Raw genomic sequence first — 19022 nt, 5'->3', positions numbered from 1 at the left:
AAAAAATAGATTTTCCTTTATGGACACTAACTGTGAAGGACAGAAAAGTTATGGCAAAACAACACAAGTAAGAAATTGGATAGTGTTGGGTAGTGGAAATGTTTCAATGTCAATGACCTATTCTACAGTATGTAGAGGAGGCTCGACTGGGTAACAATGGCTGAACCCCACCGATATCCCAAGTGGAAATCTCTGAAATACTTTTGACAATTCCCAGGGGCAAGACACTACGTATATAAGGCTGACCCTGAGCTGCAGATACTTAATTTATTTATTATTATTATTATAATTATTATTATATATATTATTATTCAAGTATGAAGACTTCCTGTAGGGCGCAACATAGGATTAGACATACATTAACGGCAAAGACTACTTCATATTTAGGCAAAGTTCATCAACTACGGTTGCAAAATTATATATAAACAAAATAAAACCATGTTTTATTGTAAGTCTACAAGTTGGAGTATGTTTAGAACTATATTTTGATATTTGTTCATTTATTTTATCAGGAAAACTAGCATCAGAACGACTGCAATTGCATGCTTACGGAAAGACGCACACACCCTTTGTGGCAAAGATGGCGCCAGTTGTTTAGTTGGCCATACTCTCTATACACGACTCTGATATTGCCTGTAGACTACTGTCATCTACTGTCTTGTATTTGCAACTGCATGCAAAGTCTACAATATAATACTTGCGAATGAGACTCAGAAATGTCATAAGAAAACAAGTTAAAACAACTGAATGGCACAGTTATTATGAGCAGCTCTTTTCTGAATGTTACATTAAAACATTACATGTGATTATTAATCAAATGACATTTATTAAAATGCCACAATGTACGGAAAATGTGTACTTTTGCATACCGGTTTTGATTTTCTGGTACTGGGAATTGGAAGATTTGGTTCAATTGTAAACATTACCCACCTCTAATTTTTAATGACTGTTGTTAATGCATAAAAAAATAAAAGAATGAAGAATACAATTATTATATGGCCTGGGAAATGCATTTAATCTATGCAGTTTCCAAACAAATCTCCTGGCAGGAAAACATGTGTAAAAACAGGAAGAGATTTGGATTGTCCTACATAGCATGCTAGCCAATATTAACAGCAAATAGAACTCTGCATTGGGGAAAGCATAACAACAGAGCAAAAATGTGAACATGAGCGCTTTGGTGAGTCAGGGCTGCACTGGCCTGCAGAGCTCACCTTGAGGCTGGACATAGGTTTTGCTGCTCTGGGAATGCTTTGGAGGAAAAGACATCAGGTTAAAATGAGAAGACTTTAAAAAGCTTATGAATTCACATGTAGCTGTTCATAAATAAAGACTATAGAGTAAGTCACTCCATCACATTTGTCTGGCATGTATCTTGGTTTGACTACATTTTCAGACAAACTCTGCCTTCCAAATAACAAATTTCTCAACAAGGCACTTAAGATAATAGGAATTTCTTCAATATTCATCGAGTGGATGGAAAGTAAATTGACTCCTTGTTATTTTGGATCCACTTGTGTTATTTTTTCTCTGCCACTGTAAAAGTCTTGTCAGCCCACTGCCAATCCTAAAAGACAAAGATAAAGCATGCCACCAGCCTCGATAGGCTGTTTATTATCGGAAAATAAAGCACTAAAACATTGTTTTAATGGCAGATTGGTATTAAGTAGGCAGCTTATTGTCTGTGTAGTAAAAGCACTTCTGTTAGTTTTATAATCAAAGTTGTCAGGCTCTTGGTGTTTGTTGATGTGTCAAGAATATAAAAAAAATACAAGCATTTTGCTCTCACTACTCATAAACAAAAAAACATAAAGACCTACACGGCAGTTTATCTAAATTAAAGTACCATCTCTTGCATTTGTAATATTTATGTGGTGAATGTAAATTGAAATTAGGAGTGAACATGAAAGATAATGCATACAAGCAAACAGGAAATAGTTGTCATTAAATAGGCACACAAAGAAATTTTCAGTTAGCAGAAAAACAGTATTTGATATGTGGGCCACAGACCTGCCATGAAAGTCATTAATATATAATATTGCAGATGGAATGGGAACAAAAGTAAAGTCATACCAAATATAACATGGCTTCTTGCTTCATTTTCTCCGTAAATGCAACTGCAAACCTGTTCAAAACACAAACTTGTCATGTAACCCTTGCAGAATTCCATCCATTTTCTACCGCTTATTCCCTTTTGGGGTCGTGGGGGCGCTGGTGCCTATCTCAGCTACGATCGGGTGGAACACCTGGTACACCCTGGACAAGTCGCCAACTCATCACAGGGCCACAGATACACAAACAACATTCACATTCACACACTAGGGCCAATTTAGTGTTGCCAATCAACCTATCCCCAGGTGCATGTCTTTGGAGGTGGGAGGAAGCTGGAGTACCCGGAGGGAACCCACGCGTTCACGAGGAGGACATGCAAACTCCACACAGAAAGATCCCAAACCCGAGATTGAACCCAGGACTACTCAGGACCTTCATATTGTGAGGCAGATGCACTAACCCCTCTATCACCGTGCTGCCCCCTTGCAGAAGTCATTATCTAAAAAATGTAGATAACCGGCGACAATTACCAACCGGGAGTGAAATCATAGCAACAAGGATAAAATGACTGAATCCCTTACACAAATAGCTCACAGAAATCTTTGTTTTGAATCATAATTTACGAATACCTCAAGTTACGAGCAGCTTAAGATAAGAACTGCCTTGGCTAACATGTTTTAAGTTGCAAGCATCCAAAACACTCGTTAGCGTGGCACTGCCAGTCTCCTCCTCACTGAAGCAGGAGTCTAACACCAGCCTAGGACATTAAAATATTATCTAAACAGTGGACATTTATCCATGAAAATATGGAGAAGCTGGTAATGGCGGCAAAGCAGTAGATACCCTTGAAGTCCACTCTCCAAGATAAATGCTGATAATCCTTATTACATGATTTCATATTACTACTGTAGTTGTTGGCACTACATTTTGTTATAGTGTATCTAAAACTTATTTTTTCTTTTTAAACAGCATTTTATGTATTGGAATTGTGCTATTTTGTGGGGATCAAGCAAATATAAATTTAAAATTATTTCAATGGGCGACGATGTCAGATAAAAAAAAATTGAGTTGCGAGCTGTCTCCTAGAATCAACCGAGCTTGTAAGTTTACCTGTATGTGGACTTAACAAGAAAACAAAGAATAAAGTAATTTGCATTGGAGTGTGTGCTTTTGTTTTTTGGATACATTTTACAGAGTGGTAAGTGTAGTTTTGTTTTACAATGGAACATATTTTTTTACTTTTGTATTCTGTATTTCTATGAAGAAGAAACGCTATTTTTTACGCCGATACATTAAGATGAATTCTGATTGCTACATATTTTACATCATCATTATATTTGTTCAAATACTGCTTTGCAAAAATGCATTCATTTGGCTAATTAGAAAGACTTCTTCCAGCGGCCGCAGTCACAAGACTTTGTTTCGCCAATCTAACGTAGCCGTACTTACTGTATACTTCACACTGTAAAAAACAGCCCGATGTCAGCACTATTATATTGTTAGTGAATGTAAAATGTGCATATTTTGTAGTACATGCTGTTGTAGGGTCTCTTTGTCTCTCACAAGCAAACGCTCACACATGCACAAACACGCATGCACCCACGCACACACACACACACACGCACGCGCTACGGTTGTAGTACCATTGTACCATTAAAAATAGCTAGTCAATTGATAAGTTACTCACTAATTACTCAGTGCTTGAGTATTTTTTTTCACTGAATACTTGAGTAATTTACTCAAGGACGACTTCTTTTTACTTTTACTACATTCATATTATTTTAAAGCATTGGTTCCCAACATCCTCTCTGAGCTGCCAACTTACCGTGGTAGAGGAATTTGCGTGTCCCAATGATCCTCGGAGCTATGTTGCCTGGTAGGTTCACGCTAGACAAACAGGTCCTAGGTGAGGGACCAGACAAAGAGCTGCAAGATCAAAAGACTCCGGGGCCCCTCCCTGGAGCCGGGATTGGAGTTGGGGCACAATGGCGAGCGCCTGGTCACCGGGCCTGTTCCCATGGGGCCCGGCCGGGCACAGCCCGAAGAGGAAACAGGGGTCACCCCTCCAATGTGCTCATTACTCATGGGAGGGGCCATTGAGGTCGGGTGCATTGTGAGCTGAAGGGCAGCCGAAGGCTACATAAGCTAGCTCTTGGGACATGGAACGTCCCGTCGCTGGGGGAGAAGGAGCCTGAGCTAGTGCACGAAGTAGAGAAGTTTCGGCTGGATATAGTCGGACTCACCTCGACGCAAAGCAAGGGCTCTGGAACCAGTTCTCTCAAGAGGGACTGGGCTCTCTTCCACACTGGTGTTGCATGCAGTGAGAGGCGATGAGCTGGGGTAGTAGAGATGCGCGGTTTGCAGATTTTGATTTTAATTAGATCTGGGCGGAGGGCGGTTGAACCATCCGGAAATATTTGAAATACATGGTCCTGGGTTCATATCCTTTGCCATTCAAAGAGCCATTTAAGACCCGTATCATAAAGCGAAGAAGACAATAGGAGATGCTATTATTCTCTTGAATGACTGCCGGCCGTCACCCAGATAAGTGTTAGGGCGTGCTATGAAGCCTTTGGCTTTGTCGCCTACTACAGCATGTACGATCTGCTTGTCAATCCTGCATCATGTTGTGTGTGGCTTCCGAAGCAACACACACACGACTGCAAGGCATACTGGGTGACACAGAGTACACTAATGGTTATGATATAAAACATTTTAACACTCTTAGTAATATGCGCCATGCTGTGAAGCCCCACCAATTAAGAACGACAAACACATTTCGGGAGAACATCCTCACAGTAACACAACATAAACGCAACACAACAAATACCCAGAATCCTTTGTATTCATGACACACCCTGACTATTTTATACACCCCGCTAGCACCAAACAGCAGTTCAGTGTACCCACTCTTTTTGGATACACTCGAGGGAGTACTGGAAAGTGCTCCCCCGGGTGATTACCTTGTTCTACAGGGGGACTTCAACGCTCATGTTGGCAACGACAGTGAAACCTGGAGAGGTGTGATTAGGAAGAATGGCCGCCCGGATCTGAGCCCGAGCGGTGTTTTGTTATTAGACTTTTGTGCTCGTCACAGATTGTCCATAACGAACACCATGTTCAAACATAAGGGTGTCCATATGTGCGCTTGGCACCAGGACAGCCTAGGCCGCAGTTCCATGATCGACTTTGTAGTTGTGAAATCGGATTTGCGGCCTTATGTTTTGGACACTCGGGTGAAGAAAGGGGCGGAGCTTTCTAACGATCACCACCTGATGGTGAGTTGGCTGCGATGGTGGGGGAGGATGCCGGACAGACCTGCAGGCCCAAACGCATTATGAGGTTCTGCTGGGAACGTCTGTCAGAGTCTCCTGTCAGAGAGAGTTTCAATTCCCACCTCCAGAAGAACTTTGAACATTTCACGAGGGAGGCGCCGGACATAGAGTCTGAGTGGACCGAGTTCCGCACCTCTATTGTCGAGGCTGCTGATTGGAGCTGTGGCCGCAAGGTAGTTGGTGCCTGTCGTGGCGGTAATCCTAGAACACATTGGTGGTCTTGTTCACAAGTGAGGGAAGAGTGAATCGTGAAATTAACAGGCGGATCAGTGTGGCGTCTTCAGTAATGCAGACGCTGTATCGATCCGTTGTGGTGATGAAGGAGCTGAGCCGGAAGGCAAAGCTCTCAATTTACCGGTCGATCTAAATTCCCATCCTCACCAATGGTCATGAGTTTTGGATTATGACCAAAAGGACAAGATCACGGGTACAAGCGGCCAAAATGAGTTTCCTCCGCCGGGTGGTGGGGCTCTCCCTTAGAGATAGGGTGAGAAGATCTGTCATCCGGTAGGAACTCAGAGTAAAGCCTCTGCTCCTCCACATCAAGAGGAGCCAGATTAGGTGGTTCAGGCATCTGGTCAGGATGCCACCCGAACGCCTCCCTAGGGAGGTGTTTAGGGCACGTCCAACCCGTAGGAGGCCACAGGGAAGACCCAGGACACGTTAGGAATACTATGTCTCCTGGCTGGCCTGGGAACGCCTCGGGATCCCCCGGGAAGAGCTCAACGAAGTGGCTGGGGAGAGGAAAGTCCCGACCTCGGATAAGCGGAAGAAGATGGATGGATGGTTCCCAACCACCAGTCCGCAAATTAGTACCGCATTTGCTACTGGGCCACACAGAAACATCACATGATTTATAAACGACCACATTTTTTCCGACTTAACTTTTGCCTGTCCAACTACAAGCTTGTTTATTAAATAAACATATGATACAACTCCTGATAGGAAGTCACCATCTGTTATATGTGTTATATATTTGTTACATGGGACAATATACAATAATGAACATATACACTGCAAATGTGACAGATCGTAGCAAAAGGCTAATTTCCATCTGCAGTCCCCAGCAGGTTGATGGTATACATACAAAAATAAAAAGTTAAACATGAGACCTAAACAGCACAATAAAATACAGAGGCTGAGATATAACATACAAATTAAATAAAATGGAGTGCCATATAAAACAGTAGGTTACTGCATGACCTCAGTTCAGGAAAGATCAAGAATAAAGTCCCTATAGCAGATAAAGTGCGATGGAGAAATGCTATAGTGCTAAATTTTAAGTGTGCTAAATTGTTGCAAATACTAAGTGTGTTGAAGGAAGAAAATACACATCCTCTTGGTCCAGTAAGTTAAAGTGTTGGTGTTATTGCACAATCAGTTTGCATTAGCAGATGTGTTTATACATGGGCAATTGCACAAAAAGCGCATATATAAGTATCTACGAATAAAATATTGCACCAAATATGATTACAACACTTTTAGAATATAAATAAGAAGCTGTACAAATCAAATGGAACTAGCAACAAGGATATCTAGTTTTATTACATATCTCTGCTCTGGTCCTTGACGGTAGTGTATCATGTATAACGTGTCAGATATGTTAGCCAAAAAATAATCCCACAAAAAAGTATGTGAAGAGCCTTTTTGCACTCACTAGTTCAGCATTATGTTGTGTTGTATTTTCTATGCACTCATTTTTGCTTTATTTATCTGCCACACATGGAAGGCCGGTCCATGAAAAGTAATGCCTACATTAAACTGGTCCATGGTGCAAAAAAGGTTGGGGACCCCTGCTATAAAACAAAAGGTACTCTTACTTGAGTACATTTATTGGCTACACTATTCACCTCACGGCAATGCATTGACACTAAAATTAGCATAATGCAGACTTAAAATGCCCAATTTAGCCAACTGATTTTGTAAACTAATGTACTGTAAACATTTATTGTCAGTCATCTGCTGAGAACACTATGTTCTTAATCTAAGGTTGTGTCAAGGTTTTGGTGAGCGTTGCTGGCAGCGTGACCCCACGGATGCGGCGATAGCAGCAGAAATGCATGTAAAACTAATGTAATAGTCATAGGAAGCAGTGAACAAACAATCAGGTGAATCAGGTGTGCTGGCAGGACAGGGAACAGAAAGTAAAGGTACTTTAAAACACAGAGACCAAACAGGAAATACTGATAAAACAAGAGCACCGGGACAGGAAGTGATTCTAAACACAGGAAGTATAAACTCGAAATAGAACTGGACAGGAATTAACACCAAAACGCAGGAAAACCAAAACATGACCAAACTGTCAGTAGCAAGCCTAACAGGTTGTCAACAGCTTTTTTTTTTTTTGGGATTTGTTGAGGGCTTCACGGTGGAAGAGGGGTTAGTGCGTCTGCCTCACAATACAAAGCTCCTGCAGTCTTGGGTTCAAATCCAGGCTCGGGATCTTTCTGTGTGGAGTTTGCATGTTCTCCCCGTCAATGCGTGGGTTCCCTCCGGGTACTCCGGCTTCCTCCCACTTCCAAAGACATGCACCTGGGGATAGGTTGATTGGCAACACTAAATTGGCCCTAGTCTGTGAATGTGAGTGTGAATGGTGTCTATCTGTGTTAGCCCTGCTAACACACAGGTGATGACTTGTCCGGGGTGTACCCCGCCTTCTGCCCGATTGTAGCTGAGATAGGCGCCAGCGCCCCCCGCGACCGCAAAAAGGGAATAAGCGGTAGAAAAATGGATGGATGAGTTTTAGTCTAAAGTAGAAGAACTACTATTGAAAGACAGTTCTGGCAGTAACTGGATATACTAGGGGTGTCAAAAAAAAAGAACCATTTTTGAATGAATCGCAATTCTTATTTGTAACGATTCTTAATTGATTCACAAAAATAAAAGAATAAATTAATTGATTATTTCTATCAATTTATCCTTAGCAGCCACTCTGGGAAATCAATCACATTGTTGATGTAGACGCCCACATCTCCTGTACAGATTCACTTTGGAAAAGAGAAGTGTGGGATACTTCTTCCGTTGCCTTATTTGTATTTGACTTTATTAAATGTTTGGGTAGAATTTACCAAACAAAAACATTTTTCTATTAACTAATATAGAAATGCAACACAGCTTATCTATTTTATGGAGGAAATTAGTTAATTATAGAACTGGCACCCAATGATATTTAAAAGTATGGATTTTGAATCAAGAATCAATTCTGAATAGAATTCTTATCCCCAAAAATTGAATCAAATCAAATCGTGCGGTGCCCAAAGATTCACGGCCCTAGGAGACACTGCAAAGACTTGGATATAATGCCTGACTTTTTTTTTTAAATCTGCAAAACAGTCTGAAAAAGACGAGTTATTTCAGGGTGTTACAACAAACAGGATGCAAAAATCCAGCAGAGATAGACTCCAGCACCACCCGCTACCCCAAAATAGACAAGCGGTAGAAAATGGATGGATGGATGGATGGACCCCCCCCCCCCCAAACCTCAACCCAACGCCCCCACCATCTCCCGAATTCGGAGGTCTCAAGGTTGGCAACGATGCTCTAGTATACTCTGGACAGAAGCTGTGTGCCTTCATTGTTTTGGTAGCTGTTGTTTTGAGGCATGTTTAAAAAAAATAATAATAATACAATTTGTGAAAGTCAAAGTATAGTATTTCCCATAGTTGTAATAGGTATCAGGATTATCTCAGGGAGCGCATGTCCCAAATTCCAAGCTGTTTTGAGGCATGTTAAAAAAATAACGCACTTCGTGACTACAATAATAAATATGGCAGTACCCTGTTGGCATTTTTTTTCCATAACTTGAGTTGATTTATTTTGGAAAACCTTGTTACATTGTTTAATGCATCCAGCGGGGCTTCACAACAAAATTTGGCATAATTATGTGTCAATTCCACGACTGTATATATCGGTATCGGTTGAAATCGGTATCGGTAATTAAGAGTTGGTCATATCGGATATCGGCAAAAAAGCCATTATCGGACATCTCTAATGTCAATAGATACATGCGTTACTGCAAAAATGAGCAAAGTGTTGTGTTTCGCAGGCAAAATTAATTTCAAAATACCCCTTGACTGGACTTTAAATAAAACAGTTACCAAGTTTTGAGCAAATAATGTGCATTCTAGTAAAAAATATGTTTTTATTTTGACTTAAAGGCCTACTGAAACCCACTATTACCGACCACGCAGTCTGATCAATTATATATCAATGATGAAATATTAACATTGCAACACATGCCAATACGGCCTTTTTAGTTTACTAAATTGCAATTTTAAATTTACCGCGAAGTGTCCTGTTGAAAACGTCACGGAATGCTGACGTGTACGCGTGACGTCGCGGACTGTTAGGAAATATTAGTGCTGCGCACACACACAGCTAAAAGTCGTCTGCTTTAACCGCATAATTATACTTTATTTTGGACATCTATGTTGCTGAATCTTTTGCAAATTGTTCAATTAATAATGGAGAAGTCAAAGTAAAAAGATGGAGTTGGGACGCTTTAGCCTTTAGCCACACAAACACACGGGGATTCCTTGTTTAAAATTCCCAGAGGTGAAACTTTACTATGGATCAGAGCGGTCAAGCGAACATGGATCCCGACCACTTGTCAACCAGCAGTTTTTGGTGAAAAAATTGTGGTAAAAAGTCACCACTTACCGGAGATCAGCTGAGCTTGTGTTGTCCGTAAAGCTGCCGTCGACTTACATCAGACACTGGCCTCAAGACACCCGTGGATACACCCTTCCGACTATCAGGTACTATTAAACTCACTAAAACACTAGCAACACAATAGAAAGATAAGGGATTTCCCAGAATTATCCTAGTAAATGTGTCTAAAAACATCTGAATCCGTCCAAATGCAATTGCGTTTTTTTATTTCTAGTCCGTCGCTATCAATATCCTTAAACAGAAATCTTTCATCCTCGCTCAAATTAATGGGGAAATTGTCGTTTTCCCGGTCCGAATAGCTCTTTTTTTTGGAGGCTCCCATTAAAAACAATGTGAGGATGTGAGGAGCCATCACCGGGTGACGTCATCGTCTGCGACTTCCGGTAAAGGCAGGGCTTTTATGTTAGCGACCAAAAGTTGCGAACTTAATCGTCGATGTTCTCTAATAAATCCTTTCAGCAAAAATATGGCAATATTGCGAAATGATCAAGTATGACACATAGAATTGACCTGCTATCCCCGTTTAAATAAGAAAATCTCTTTTCAGCAGGCCTTTAAGGGGCGGACTAAAACAAATTCAATTGATGTGTTTTGGTTTCGGCTGGCGTTTTATTTATAGCTATTAATTTTTGAATTCTGGAAATATATCGTTAGAATCAATCTCCAGTCTTTCAATGACCATTTTCTTGCACTTGGATAAAGGCGCCAGCGCCCCCCGCGACACTGAAAGGGAATAAGCGGTAGAAAATGGATGGATGGATGGATGGATGGATAATTCCAGAAGCATGAATGTGCTGCTGTTGTAATGGTGCACCGTCTACCTGTAGCGCATTAAAAATAGTTGTATTTTATATTGCATAAAAGTTGGCACAGAAAATAGATGTGTGTTATTAGTTCATCACACACAGGTTAGTCAATATAATAATATGAATGTGAAGGGCACATAATGCCATTAGAGCACGCAAAAAAATATTATCAATTATAAATTGTATTACAAGTTCACACGCAACAGGCCCACTAATACTACACACATTGTTATAGATTGCACACGAGCGCAGGTTATTGTGGATCTCAGTAGATTAGGCCCATAGTATTAGAGTGAAGTGAATTTATTACTTCCAGGATGAAGCTGTCACTGTCTTAAAATGTTTGACTGTAGAAACCATACATAACCATTGTGTTCCAAGATTTGATTTAGCAAAAAAATCCAAAATTTGTCTCGCTAAATAATAACAATAATGAGTCTAAATAATGATATTACCTTGCTTTAAGTAGAACGTTTTCCATAACTGCACGCCTCTTCTCAACTTTCACATCTTCATTGACGTCTGTTCCGCCAAAGACAATGCCAAAAGGTACTTGGATGTCTGTTGTGAAGGTTGTACATGAGGAGATTAGTTCAAGCAGACGAAGGACATGTAACATGTTTCAAGCTCTGTGATGGTTTATGAGAGGACACGACTGATTGAAAGAAGAATAAGCACTTTACCTAGGAGAAGTCTGCCGGCTTTGAAGAGATGAATGGCGAGCGCGCCATCAAATTGAATATTTTGTGACAGCAGGTTTGCTAAGTCAGAAGATGACTGAAATTCCTCTGCATGATGGAGCTCACAAGTGTGTCCTGCTGATTCAATGTGGGACCTGAAAATAAGAGGGAATATGATATATATTGTCACAGGATTGCACCAAAACTGGATTCACTCTAACAATATTTGTTATTGAACTGCACAACCAATCGCTGTCCTTTTACTCAATGAATCACCTGCACTGTTAGCATGACAGCCAACAATTCCTCCTTACTCTCACTATCCATTAAAGGCCTCGCCAGCCAGGGCGAGTTGGTTCTGCTGCCCTGGATCTGCCATTAGGATGTAAATGCTAATCCTGTCTTTTGCCGTCTATAAGTATTTTTGAAGATGTTTAATCAACTGTGTACCGGTAAGTGGAATGTGCATCCTAGTTGTCTATTTAATTGCAATATTGTTGGATTGCAAGTCATTTTCTGAAATGTCCAACTGCCGTTGTCTTCGACAAGCTTATTTCTAGCAAGATGTAAAGTGAAAGCAGAGTGAAAATACAGCATACATGTACCGGTACTGTTTTTGCTTGTAGGAATTGTTTAATTAGGGATTTTGGAAAAATGTTACCACACAGCTCCTAGTATACAGCCATCCCAAGTATTGCTACAGTCTGGGTCATTTCCTTAAACATTGGATATTCGTGCCATGAAATCATACGATTCATGCGTTTGAACGTGGGCTTGCATGCAGTTTTTGAATGCCTCTTTTTGAAGAGTTTTGCAGTGTGGCTCTCTTGTGACATCACAGGGAGGTGAATTTACTGGACATTATATAAAGCTATCAGACAGAGTGGGTGCTCTATTAGGCCAGTTGTGTTTGAGGAAACACAAGAAAATATAGGATAAAGTTTTATTTTTATTAAATCTTTGCATGTGAATATGCAATATTTCATCTTAAGATGAAATATTGCATCTTCACAAAGGTGGTGCAATTTGTTTTTTTTTTTATATATTTTTCAAAAAAACAGTTAAAATGTTTTCCCAAAACAAAACGTGTATGTTCAAATAGACACTATTTCTGTGTCATATGTTTTTTGGAGATAATATATCATATATTCACATATTTATTGAAAATGACAAATTTGAGATATTTTTTCAAAAATCGATAACATATTGTTTTCCCAAAATAGGACTTGTCGTATTTTCACAGCTAGCTCAACAGTTATTGTAGATGTTTTTTTGAGACAATCTACAGCAGGGATGTCAAACATGCGGCCCGCGGGTTAGATAAGGCCCGGAAACAGGTTCTATCTGGCCCACGAGATGAGGTTGCTTAAATAAAAGAAATTGCTGTTCTAAATGTGTCCACTGGAAGTCACTTTACCAATTCTATTAGGCAAGCAAATAGTTTATACCGGGGCGAGCAAGTACACCAAGCAACAGGTAAAGCTGGACTAAAACTCCTCCCCCTCGACCCAACAACAACAACAAACAGGAGTAAAATAAAAAAAAATGGTAAGCCCACTTCAAATGCTGGATGAGACACTGCACATTGATATAGTTCCGTGGAAATGATTGTCTTCTGTGGAAATTTAAAGAACATGAACATGAAATGAGGTGGTTGATACATGGAAGAGTGTTTATTCATGCTTTATTTTGTTTATTGTTCAATTCTTATTCTAGATGGGCTGCGATTTGAAGTTTAATTGCTTTGTATATATGCTGAGATTAAGTCTAAATGCATTGTGCTCTTCATGGTGTTTTTGAAACTGCACCAATTTTTTCCTCCGAATTTCAACGAACTTGAAGTGTTTGGTCGAGAAGATTTTTTGTGAAATGTACAATTTCAGAATGTGCTTGCTCTATTCTGGGCCAAAATAAAATACATAAAACAATGAAGTTGTGGTAGCTGTATTTCTAAGTTAATATGTCATAATTTTACCCGTCTGGCCCACGTAGGAATACATTTTTCCCCTGAGCTAAAATTAGTTTGACACCCCTGATCTACAGTGTATAAGAAAACAGTTATTTATAATGTGAGCTGCTCATCGAGATAAATGTTATATTTCCTGCTCCGGTGATGAACTGTTGCATAGAAAATCAGCTCATTGCAATTTTACTTGAGCTTTAAAGACCTTTTGATTTTCAGATATTGATCCAATGACTTCAAACATAGGCGCCAATCTACATTTCTGCCAGTGGGTGCTCGGTGTGTGTGTGTGTGTGTGTGTGTATTTTAAAAAAAATAGACGTTTAGCAAAAATAGCATCCCATATTATTTGTGGCTTTATTATTTTGTAAAAACTTGCCACAAAATTAACGACAACAAGATTGATTTTTCAAAAATTATTTTAAAGATTGAAAGTTGCCATCAATCCTACATGAGTGGTCAGCGGGATCGGCGCCTCTGACTTCGAACGTGCCAATTTCTCTCTTATTTTACCGGACTCGAATACATTTTTATTCCTTATATCAGTGTTTTTCAACATTTTTTTAAACAAAGGGACATATTTTTCATCGAAAAAATCCAGGACACTATCCCCTCCTGGTTTTCATTTTTGTTTGCAAACTTGTCACTGATTAGTTCACTAATCAGCAATCTAAGCTTAATAATACACCAAAAGAAAGCTTATTGTCTTTTTCTGCCTTTTATTCCTGCTCTTACTTTTTCCACTTCCAGGTGTCCAGAACACAACATGTCATCATATCCTGTGTCCCCAGCCTTAAAAGGCCAACTGAAATTAGATTTTCTTATTCAAACGGGGATAGCAGGTCAATTGTATGTTCCATACTTGATCGTTTTGCGATATTACCATAATTTTGCTGAAAGGATTTAATAGAGAACATCCACGATAAAGTTTGCAACTTTCGGTGCTAAGAGAAAAGCCCTGCTTCTACCGGAAGTCGCAGACGATGACGTCGCAAGTGTTGGGGCTCCTCACATATTCACATTGTTTATAATGGGAGCCTCCAACAAAAAACGTTATTCGGACCGATAAAAACGACAATTTCCCCATTAATTTGAGCAAGGATGAAAGATTCGTGTTTGAGGATATTGATAGCGACGGACTAGAAAAAAAAAAAAAAAACGCGATTACATTGGGACGGATTCCGATGTTTTTAGACACATTTAGTAGGATAATTCTGGGAAATCCCTTATCTTTCTATTGTGTTGCTAGTGTTTTAGTGAGTTAAATAGTACCTGATAGTCCACGGGTGTGTTGACGCGCAGTGTCTCAGGGGAGTCGACGGCAGCTATAGACGGCACAAGCTCAGCTTTATTCCTTTAAGAAGCGACTTTTTAACCACAATTTTCTCACCGAAACCTGCCGGTTGACATTCTGTCGTGTTTCATGTTCGCTTGACCGCGCTTTGATCCATAGTAAATTTTCACCTACAAGAATTTTAAACAAGGAATCACCGTGTGTTTGTGTGGCTAAAGCTTCCCAACTCCATCTTGATACTGTGACTTCTCCAATATTAATTGCACAAATTGCAAAAGATTCAGCAACACAGTTCTCCAAAATACTGTGTAATTATGCTGTTAAAGCAGACGACTTTTAGCTGTGTGTGTGCGTAGCGCTCATACTTCCTAAAAACCTGTGACGTCTTGCGTACACGTCATCATTACACAACGTTTTCAAGACGAAAGTCCCGGGAAATTTAAAATTGCAATTTAGGAAACTAAACCGGCCGTATTGGCATGTGTTGCAATGTTAATATTTCATCATTGATATATAAACTATCAGACTGCGTGGTGGGTAGTAGTGGGTTTCAGTAGGCCTTTAAGTTCCCCTTACAATGGTTCCTGTATTGTCCTGTGACAATACATGACAGACACCACCAGCAGAAAATGTTACAAAACGAAACTCAGTAGCCTACATTGACAATATAAAGTCGTTCTCATCGGTATAGCTCGGTTGGTAGAGTGGCCGTGCCGGCAACTTGAGGGTTCCAGGTTCGATCCCCGCTTCCGCCATCCCAGTCACTGGCGTTTTGTCCTTGGGCAAGATACTTTACCCACCTGTTCCCAGTGCCACCCACACTGGTTTCAAATGTAACTTAGATATTGGGTTTCACTATGTAAAAGCGCTTTGAGTCACGAGAGAAAAGCGCTATATGAATATAGTTCACTTCACCTTTCACAAATACCTGACACAATTGTTCGAAATGACTTCAAACCATAATCGTCTTTAATTCTCTTGTCTCAAAGTAGGGGCTTCACGGTGGGAGAGGGGTTAGTGCGTCTACCTCGCAATACGAAGATCCTGAGTGGTCAGGGTTCAATCCCGGGCTCGGGATCTTTCTGTGTGGAGTTTGCATGTCCTCCCCGTAAATGCGTGGGTTCCCTCCGGGTACTTCGTCTTCCTCCCACTTCCAAAGACATGCACCCGGGGATAAGTTGATTGGCAACACTAAATTGGCCCTAGTGTGTGAATGTGAGAATGATTGTTGGCTGTCTATCTGTGTTGGCCCTGCGATGAGGTGGCGACTTGTCCAGGGTGTACTCCGCCTTCCGCCCGATTGTAGCTGAGATAGGCGCCAGCGCCCCCCGCGACCCCAAAAAAGGGAATAAGCGGTAGGAAATGGATGGATGATCTCAAAGTAGGCTTACAAAGCAATGAGCAACCTGCTGCCACCTACTGGTACGGAAGAGTATTACATTACTCTGCTAATCTCTAGACACCACGGACACTCTAAAACGGCACATTGCAAAAATGTTCCCACGGCACACAGAACCGCCATTGTTTTTTTAATCAAACAATCGCTTAGGCGCTACGTCACATCTATGAAATCCCGCCCGGCGGTCCTGATTGGTTCATTATTTTTTGCCATCTTGAAGGAGTTTACAATGCCCTCGGGCCCAGATCCTTGTGTGGAGCTCAGCGAACTACTAGGATCTGGTGAGAGTCAGGTTGAATTCAGATCAAAAGTGAAACTCTTAAAGAGTAAAAAGTACCAATGATTGTCACACACACATTCGGTGTGGTGAAATTTGTCCTCTACATTTGACCCATCCCCTTTTTTCACCCCCTGGGAGTTGAGGGGAGCAGTGAGCAGCAGCGGTCCCGCACTCGAAAATCATTTTTGGTGATTTAACCCCCGATTCCAACCCTTGATGCCGAGTGCCAAAGCAGGGAAGTAATGGGTCCCATTTTTACAGTCTTTGGTATGACTCAGCCGGGGTTTGAACTCACAACCTACCGATCTCAGGACGGACACTCTAACTACTGCATAGAAATGATAAAAAAACATTTTTTAAAACGACTGATCAACATCCCAAGTGGCATCGGATACAACAAAAATAAAACAGGCCCCAGAACAGAAATTTGGGCTACACCACATGACAGGTTGGACACATTGGATGCGGTTGGGAGAGTGCCCGTGTCAGCAACCTGAGGGTTCCTGGTTGGATCCCAAGCCTCTACCAACCTAGTCATGTTGTGAATGTGGGTGTCAGGGTTTTAATTGATTGATTTAAACTTTTATTACAAACCCCGTTTCCATATGAGTTGGGAAATTGTGTTAGATGTAAATATAAACGGAATACAATGATTTGCAAATTATTTTCAACCCATATTCAGTTGAATATGCTACAAAGACAACGTATTTGATGTTCAAACTGATAAACATTTTTTTGTTTGCAAATAATCATTAAGTTTAAAATTTGATGCCAGCAACACGTGACAAAGTTGGGAAAGGTGAGAATAAACACTGATAAAGTTGAAGAATGATCATCAAACACTTATTTGGAACACCCCACAGGTGTGCAGGCTAATTAAGAACAGGTGGGTGCCATGATTGGGTATAAAAGCAGCTTCCATGAAATGCTAAGTAATTCACAAACAAGGATGGAGCGAGGGTCACCACTTCGTAAGCAAATTGTCGAACAGTTTTAAAACAATATTTTTCAACGAGCTATTGCAAGGGATTTAGGGATTTTACCATCTACAGTCCGTAAAATCATCAAAAGGTTCAGAGGATCTGGAGAAATCACTGAACGTAAGCGATGATATTACGGACCTTTGATCCCTCAGGTGGTAGTGCATCAAAATCCAACATCAGTGTGTAAAGGATATCACCACATGGGCTCAGGAACATTTCCTAAAACCATTGTCAGTAACTAAAGTTGGTCGCTACATCTGTAGGTGCAAGTTAAAACTCTACTATGCAAAGCAAAACCCATTTATCAACAACACCCAGAAACACCACCGGCTTCGCTGGGCCTGAGCTCATCTATGATGGACTGATGCAAAGTGGAAAAGTGTTCTGTGGTCTGACGAGTCCACATTTCAAATTATACTTGGAAACTATGGACATGGTGTCCTCTGGAACCAAGGGGAAAATAACCATTTGGATTGTTATAGGCGCAAAGTTCAAAAGCCAGCATCTGTGATGGTATGGGGGTGTATTAGAGCCCAAGGCATGGGTAAATTACACATCTGGGAAAGCACCATTAATGCTGAATTGTCCACACAGGTTTTGGAGCAACATATGTTGTCATCCAAGCAACGTTATCTTGGACGCCCCTATTCAATTCAGCAAGACAATGCCAAGCAAGCCACGTATTACAACAGTGTGGCTTCGTAGTAAAAGAGTGCGGGTACGTTCCTGGCCCGCCTGCAGTCCAGACCTGTCTCCCATTGAAAATGTGTGGCGCATTATGAAGGGTAAAATAAGACAGCGGAGACCCCGGACTGTGGAACGACTGAAGCTTTACCTAAAACAAGAATGGGAAAGAATTCCACTTTCAAAGTTTCAACAATTACTTTCCTCAGTTCCCATACGTTTATTGAGTGTTGTTAAAAGAAAAGGTGATGTAACACAGTGGTGAACATGCCCTTTCCCAACTACTTTGGCACATGTTGCAGCCATTAGATTCTAAGTTAATTATTATTTGCAAAAAAAAATAAAGTTTATCAGGTTGAACATCAAATATGTTGTCTTTGTAGTGCATTCAAATGAATATGGGTTGAAAAGGATTTGCAAATCATTGTATTCAGTTTATATTTACTTCTAACACAATTTCCCAACTCATATGGAAACGGGGTTTGTAAGAACCGCACCAGAAAACCCACAGTGGTTGAAAAACACTGACTTATACGAAACAAAAGCTTTTACAAGAGTAGTTCCCCGGGTTAATAGTTAACTTCTCAGCTGTACTTTTATGGAGTCTCGCATGTGTGCACACGGCACTATAGCTACAATTACCTGATTCGCTCAGCTGTGGTGTGGTTCCCGGTTTTGGGTTCCAGGCAAGCAAGGAAAAGTAATTTCATTATCTCAATAACAGTCAGAGACTACGTGAACGGACGTGAGCGAGTGTTTAAATAAAGAAGCGACATGCGAAACCTCTACTCATGTAACCAAGGGGGAGAGAGGCTTGTCAACGAAGCAGTGTCACGTGTCCGCCTTTTAAATCGTTCCCTGGAAACACGTAGCGT

The 19022-nt window shown here is 40.7% G+C and overlaps 1 protein-coding gene across 4 annotated transcripts in view; it reads right to left on the bottom strand.

Moving 5' to 3' along the window:
* The window catches only part of glt1d1 (glycosyltransferase 1 domain containing 1), a 49149-nt gene that overhangs the window by 30037 nt on the left and 90 nt on the right, over positions 1 to 19022 (bottom strand). For all 4 annotated transcript variants that reach the window (XM_061906892.1, XM_061906889.1, XM_061906890.1 and 1 more), the window contains exons 1-5: positions 18790 to 19022; positions 11548 to 11699; positions 11320 to 11425; positions 2074 to 2125; positions 1215 to 1251 (exon numbers count right to left, since the gene is read on the bottom strand). The exon at positions 18790 to 19022 is cut by the window's right edge. In XM_061906892.1, the coding sequence (XP_061762876.1) occupies positions 1215 to 1251; positions 2074 to 2125; positions 11320 to 11425; positions 11548 to 11699; positions 18790 to 18857 (415 nt within the window). In that variant the 5' untranslated portion in view covers positions 18858 to 19022. The remainder of the gene's footprint in view (positions 1 to 1214; positions 1252 to 2073; positions 2126 to 11319; positions 11426 to 11547; positions 11700 to 18789) is intronic.

The sequence above is a fragment of the Nerophis ophidion genome, linkage group LG07 (assembly GCF_033978795.1).
Source record: "Nerophis ophidion isolate RoL-2023_Sa linkage group LG07, RoL_Noph_v1.0, whole genome shotgun sequence".
In the NCBI taxonomy this organism is placed as follows: domain Eukaryota; kingdom Metazoa; phylum Chordata; class Actinopteri; order Syngnathiformes; family Syngnathidae; genus Nerophis; species Nerophis ophidion.
The sequence above is the reverse complement of the archived record's forward strand: the minus strand, read 5'-3'. Positions and strand labels throughout refer to the sequence as shown.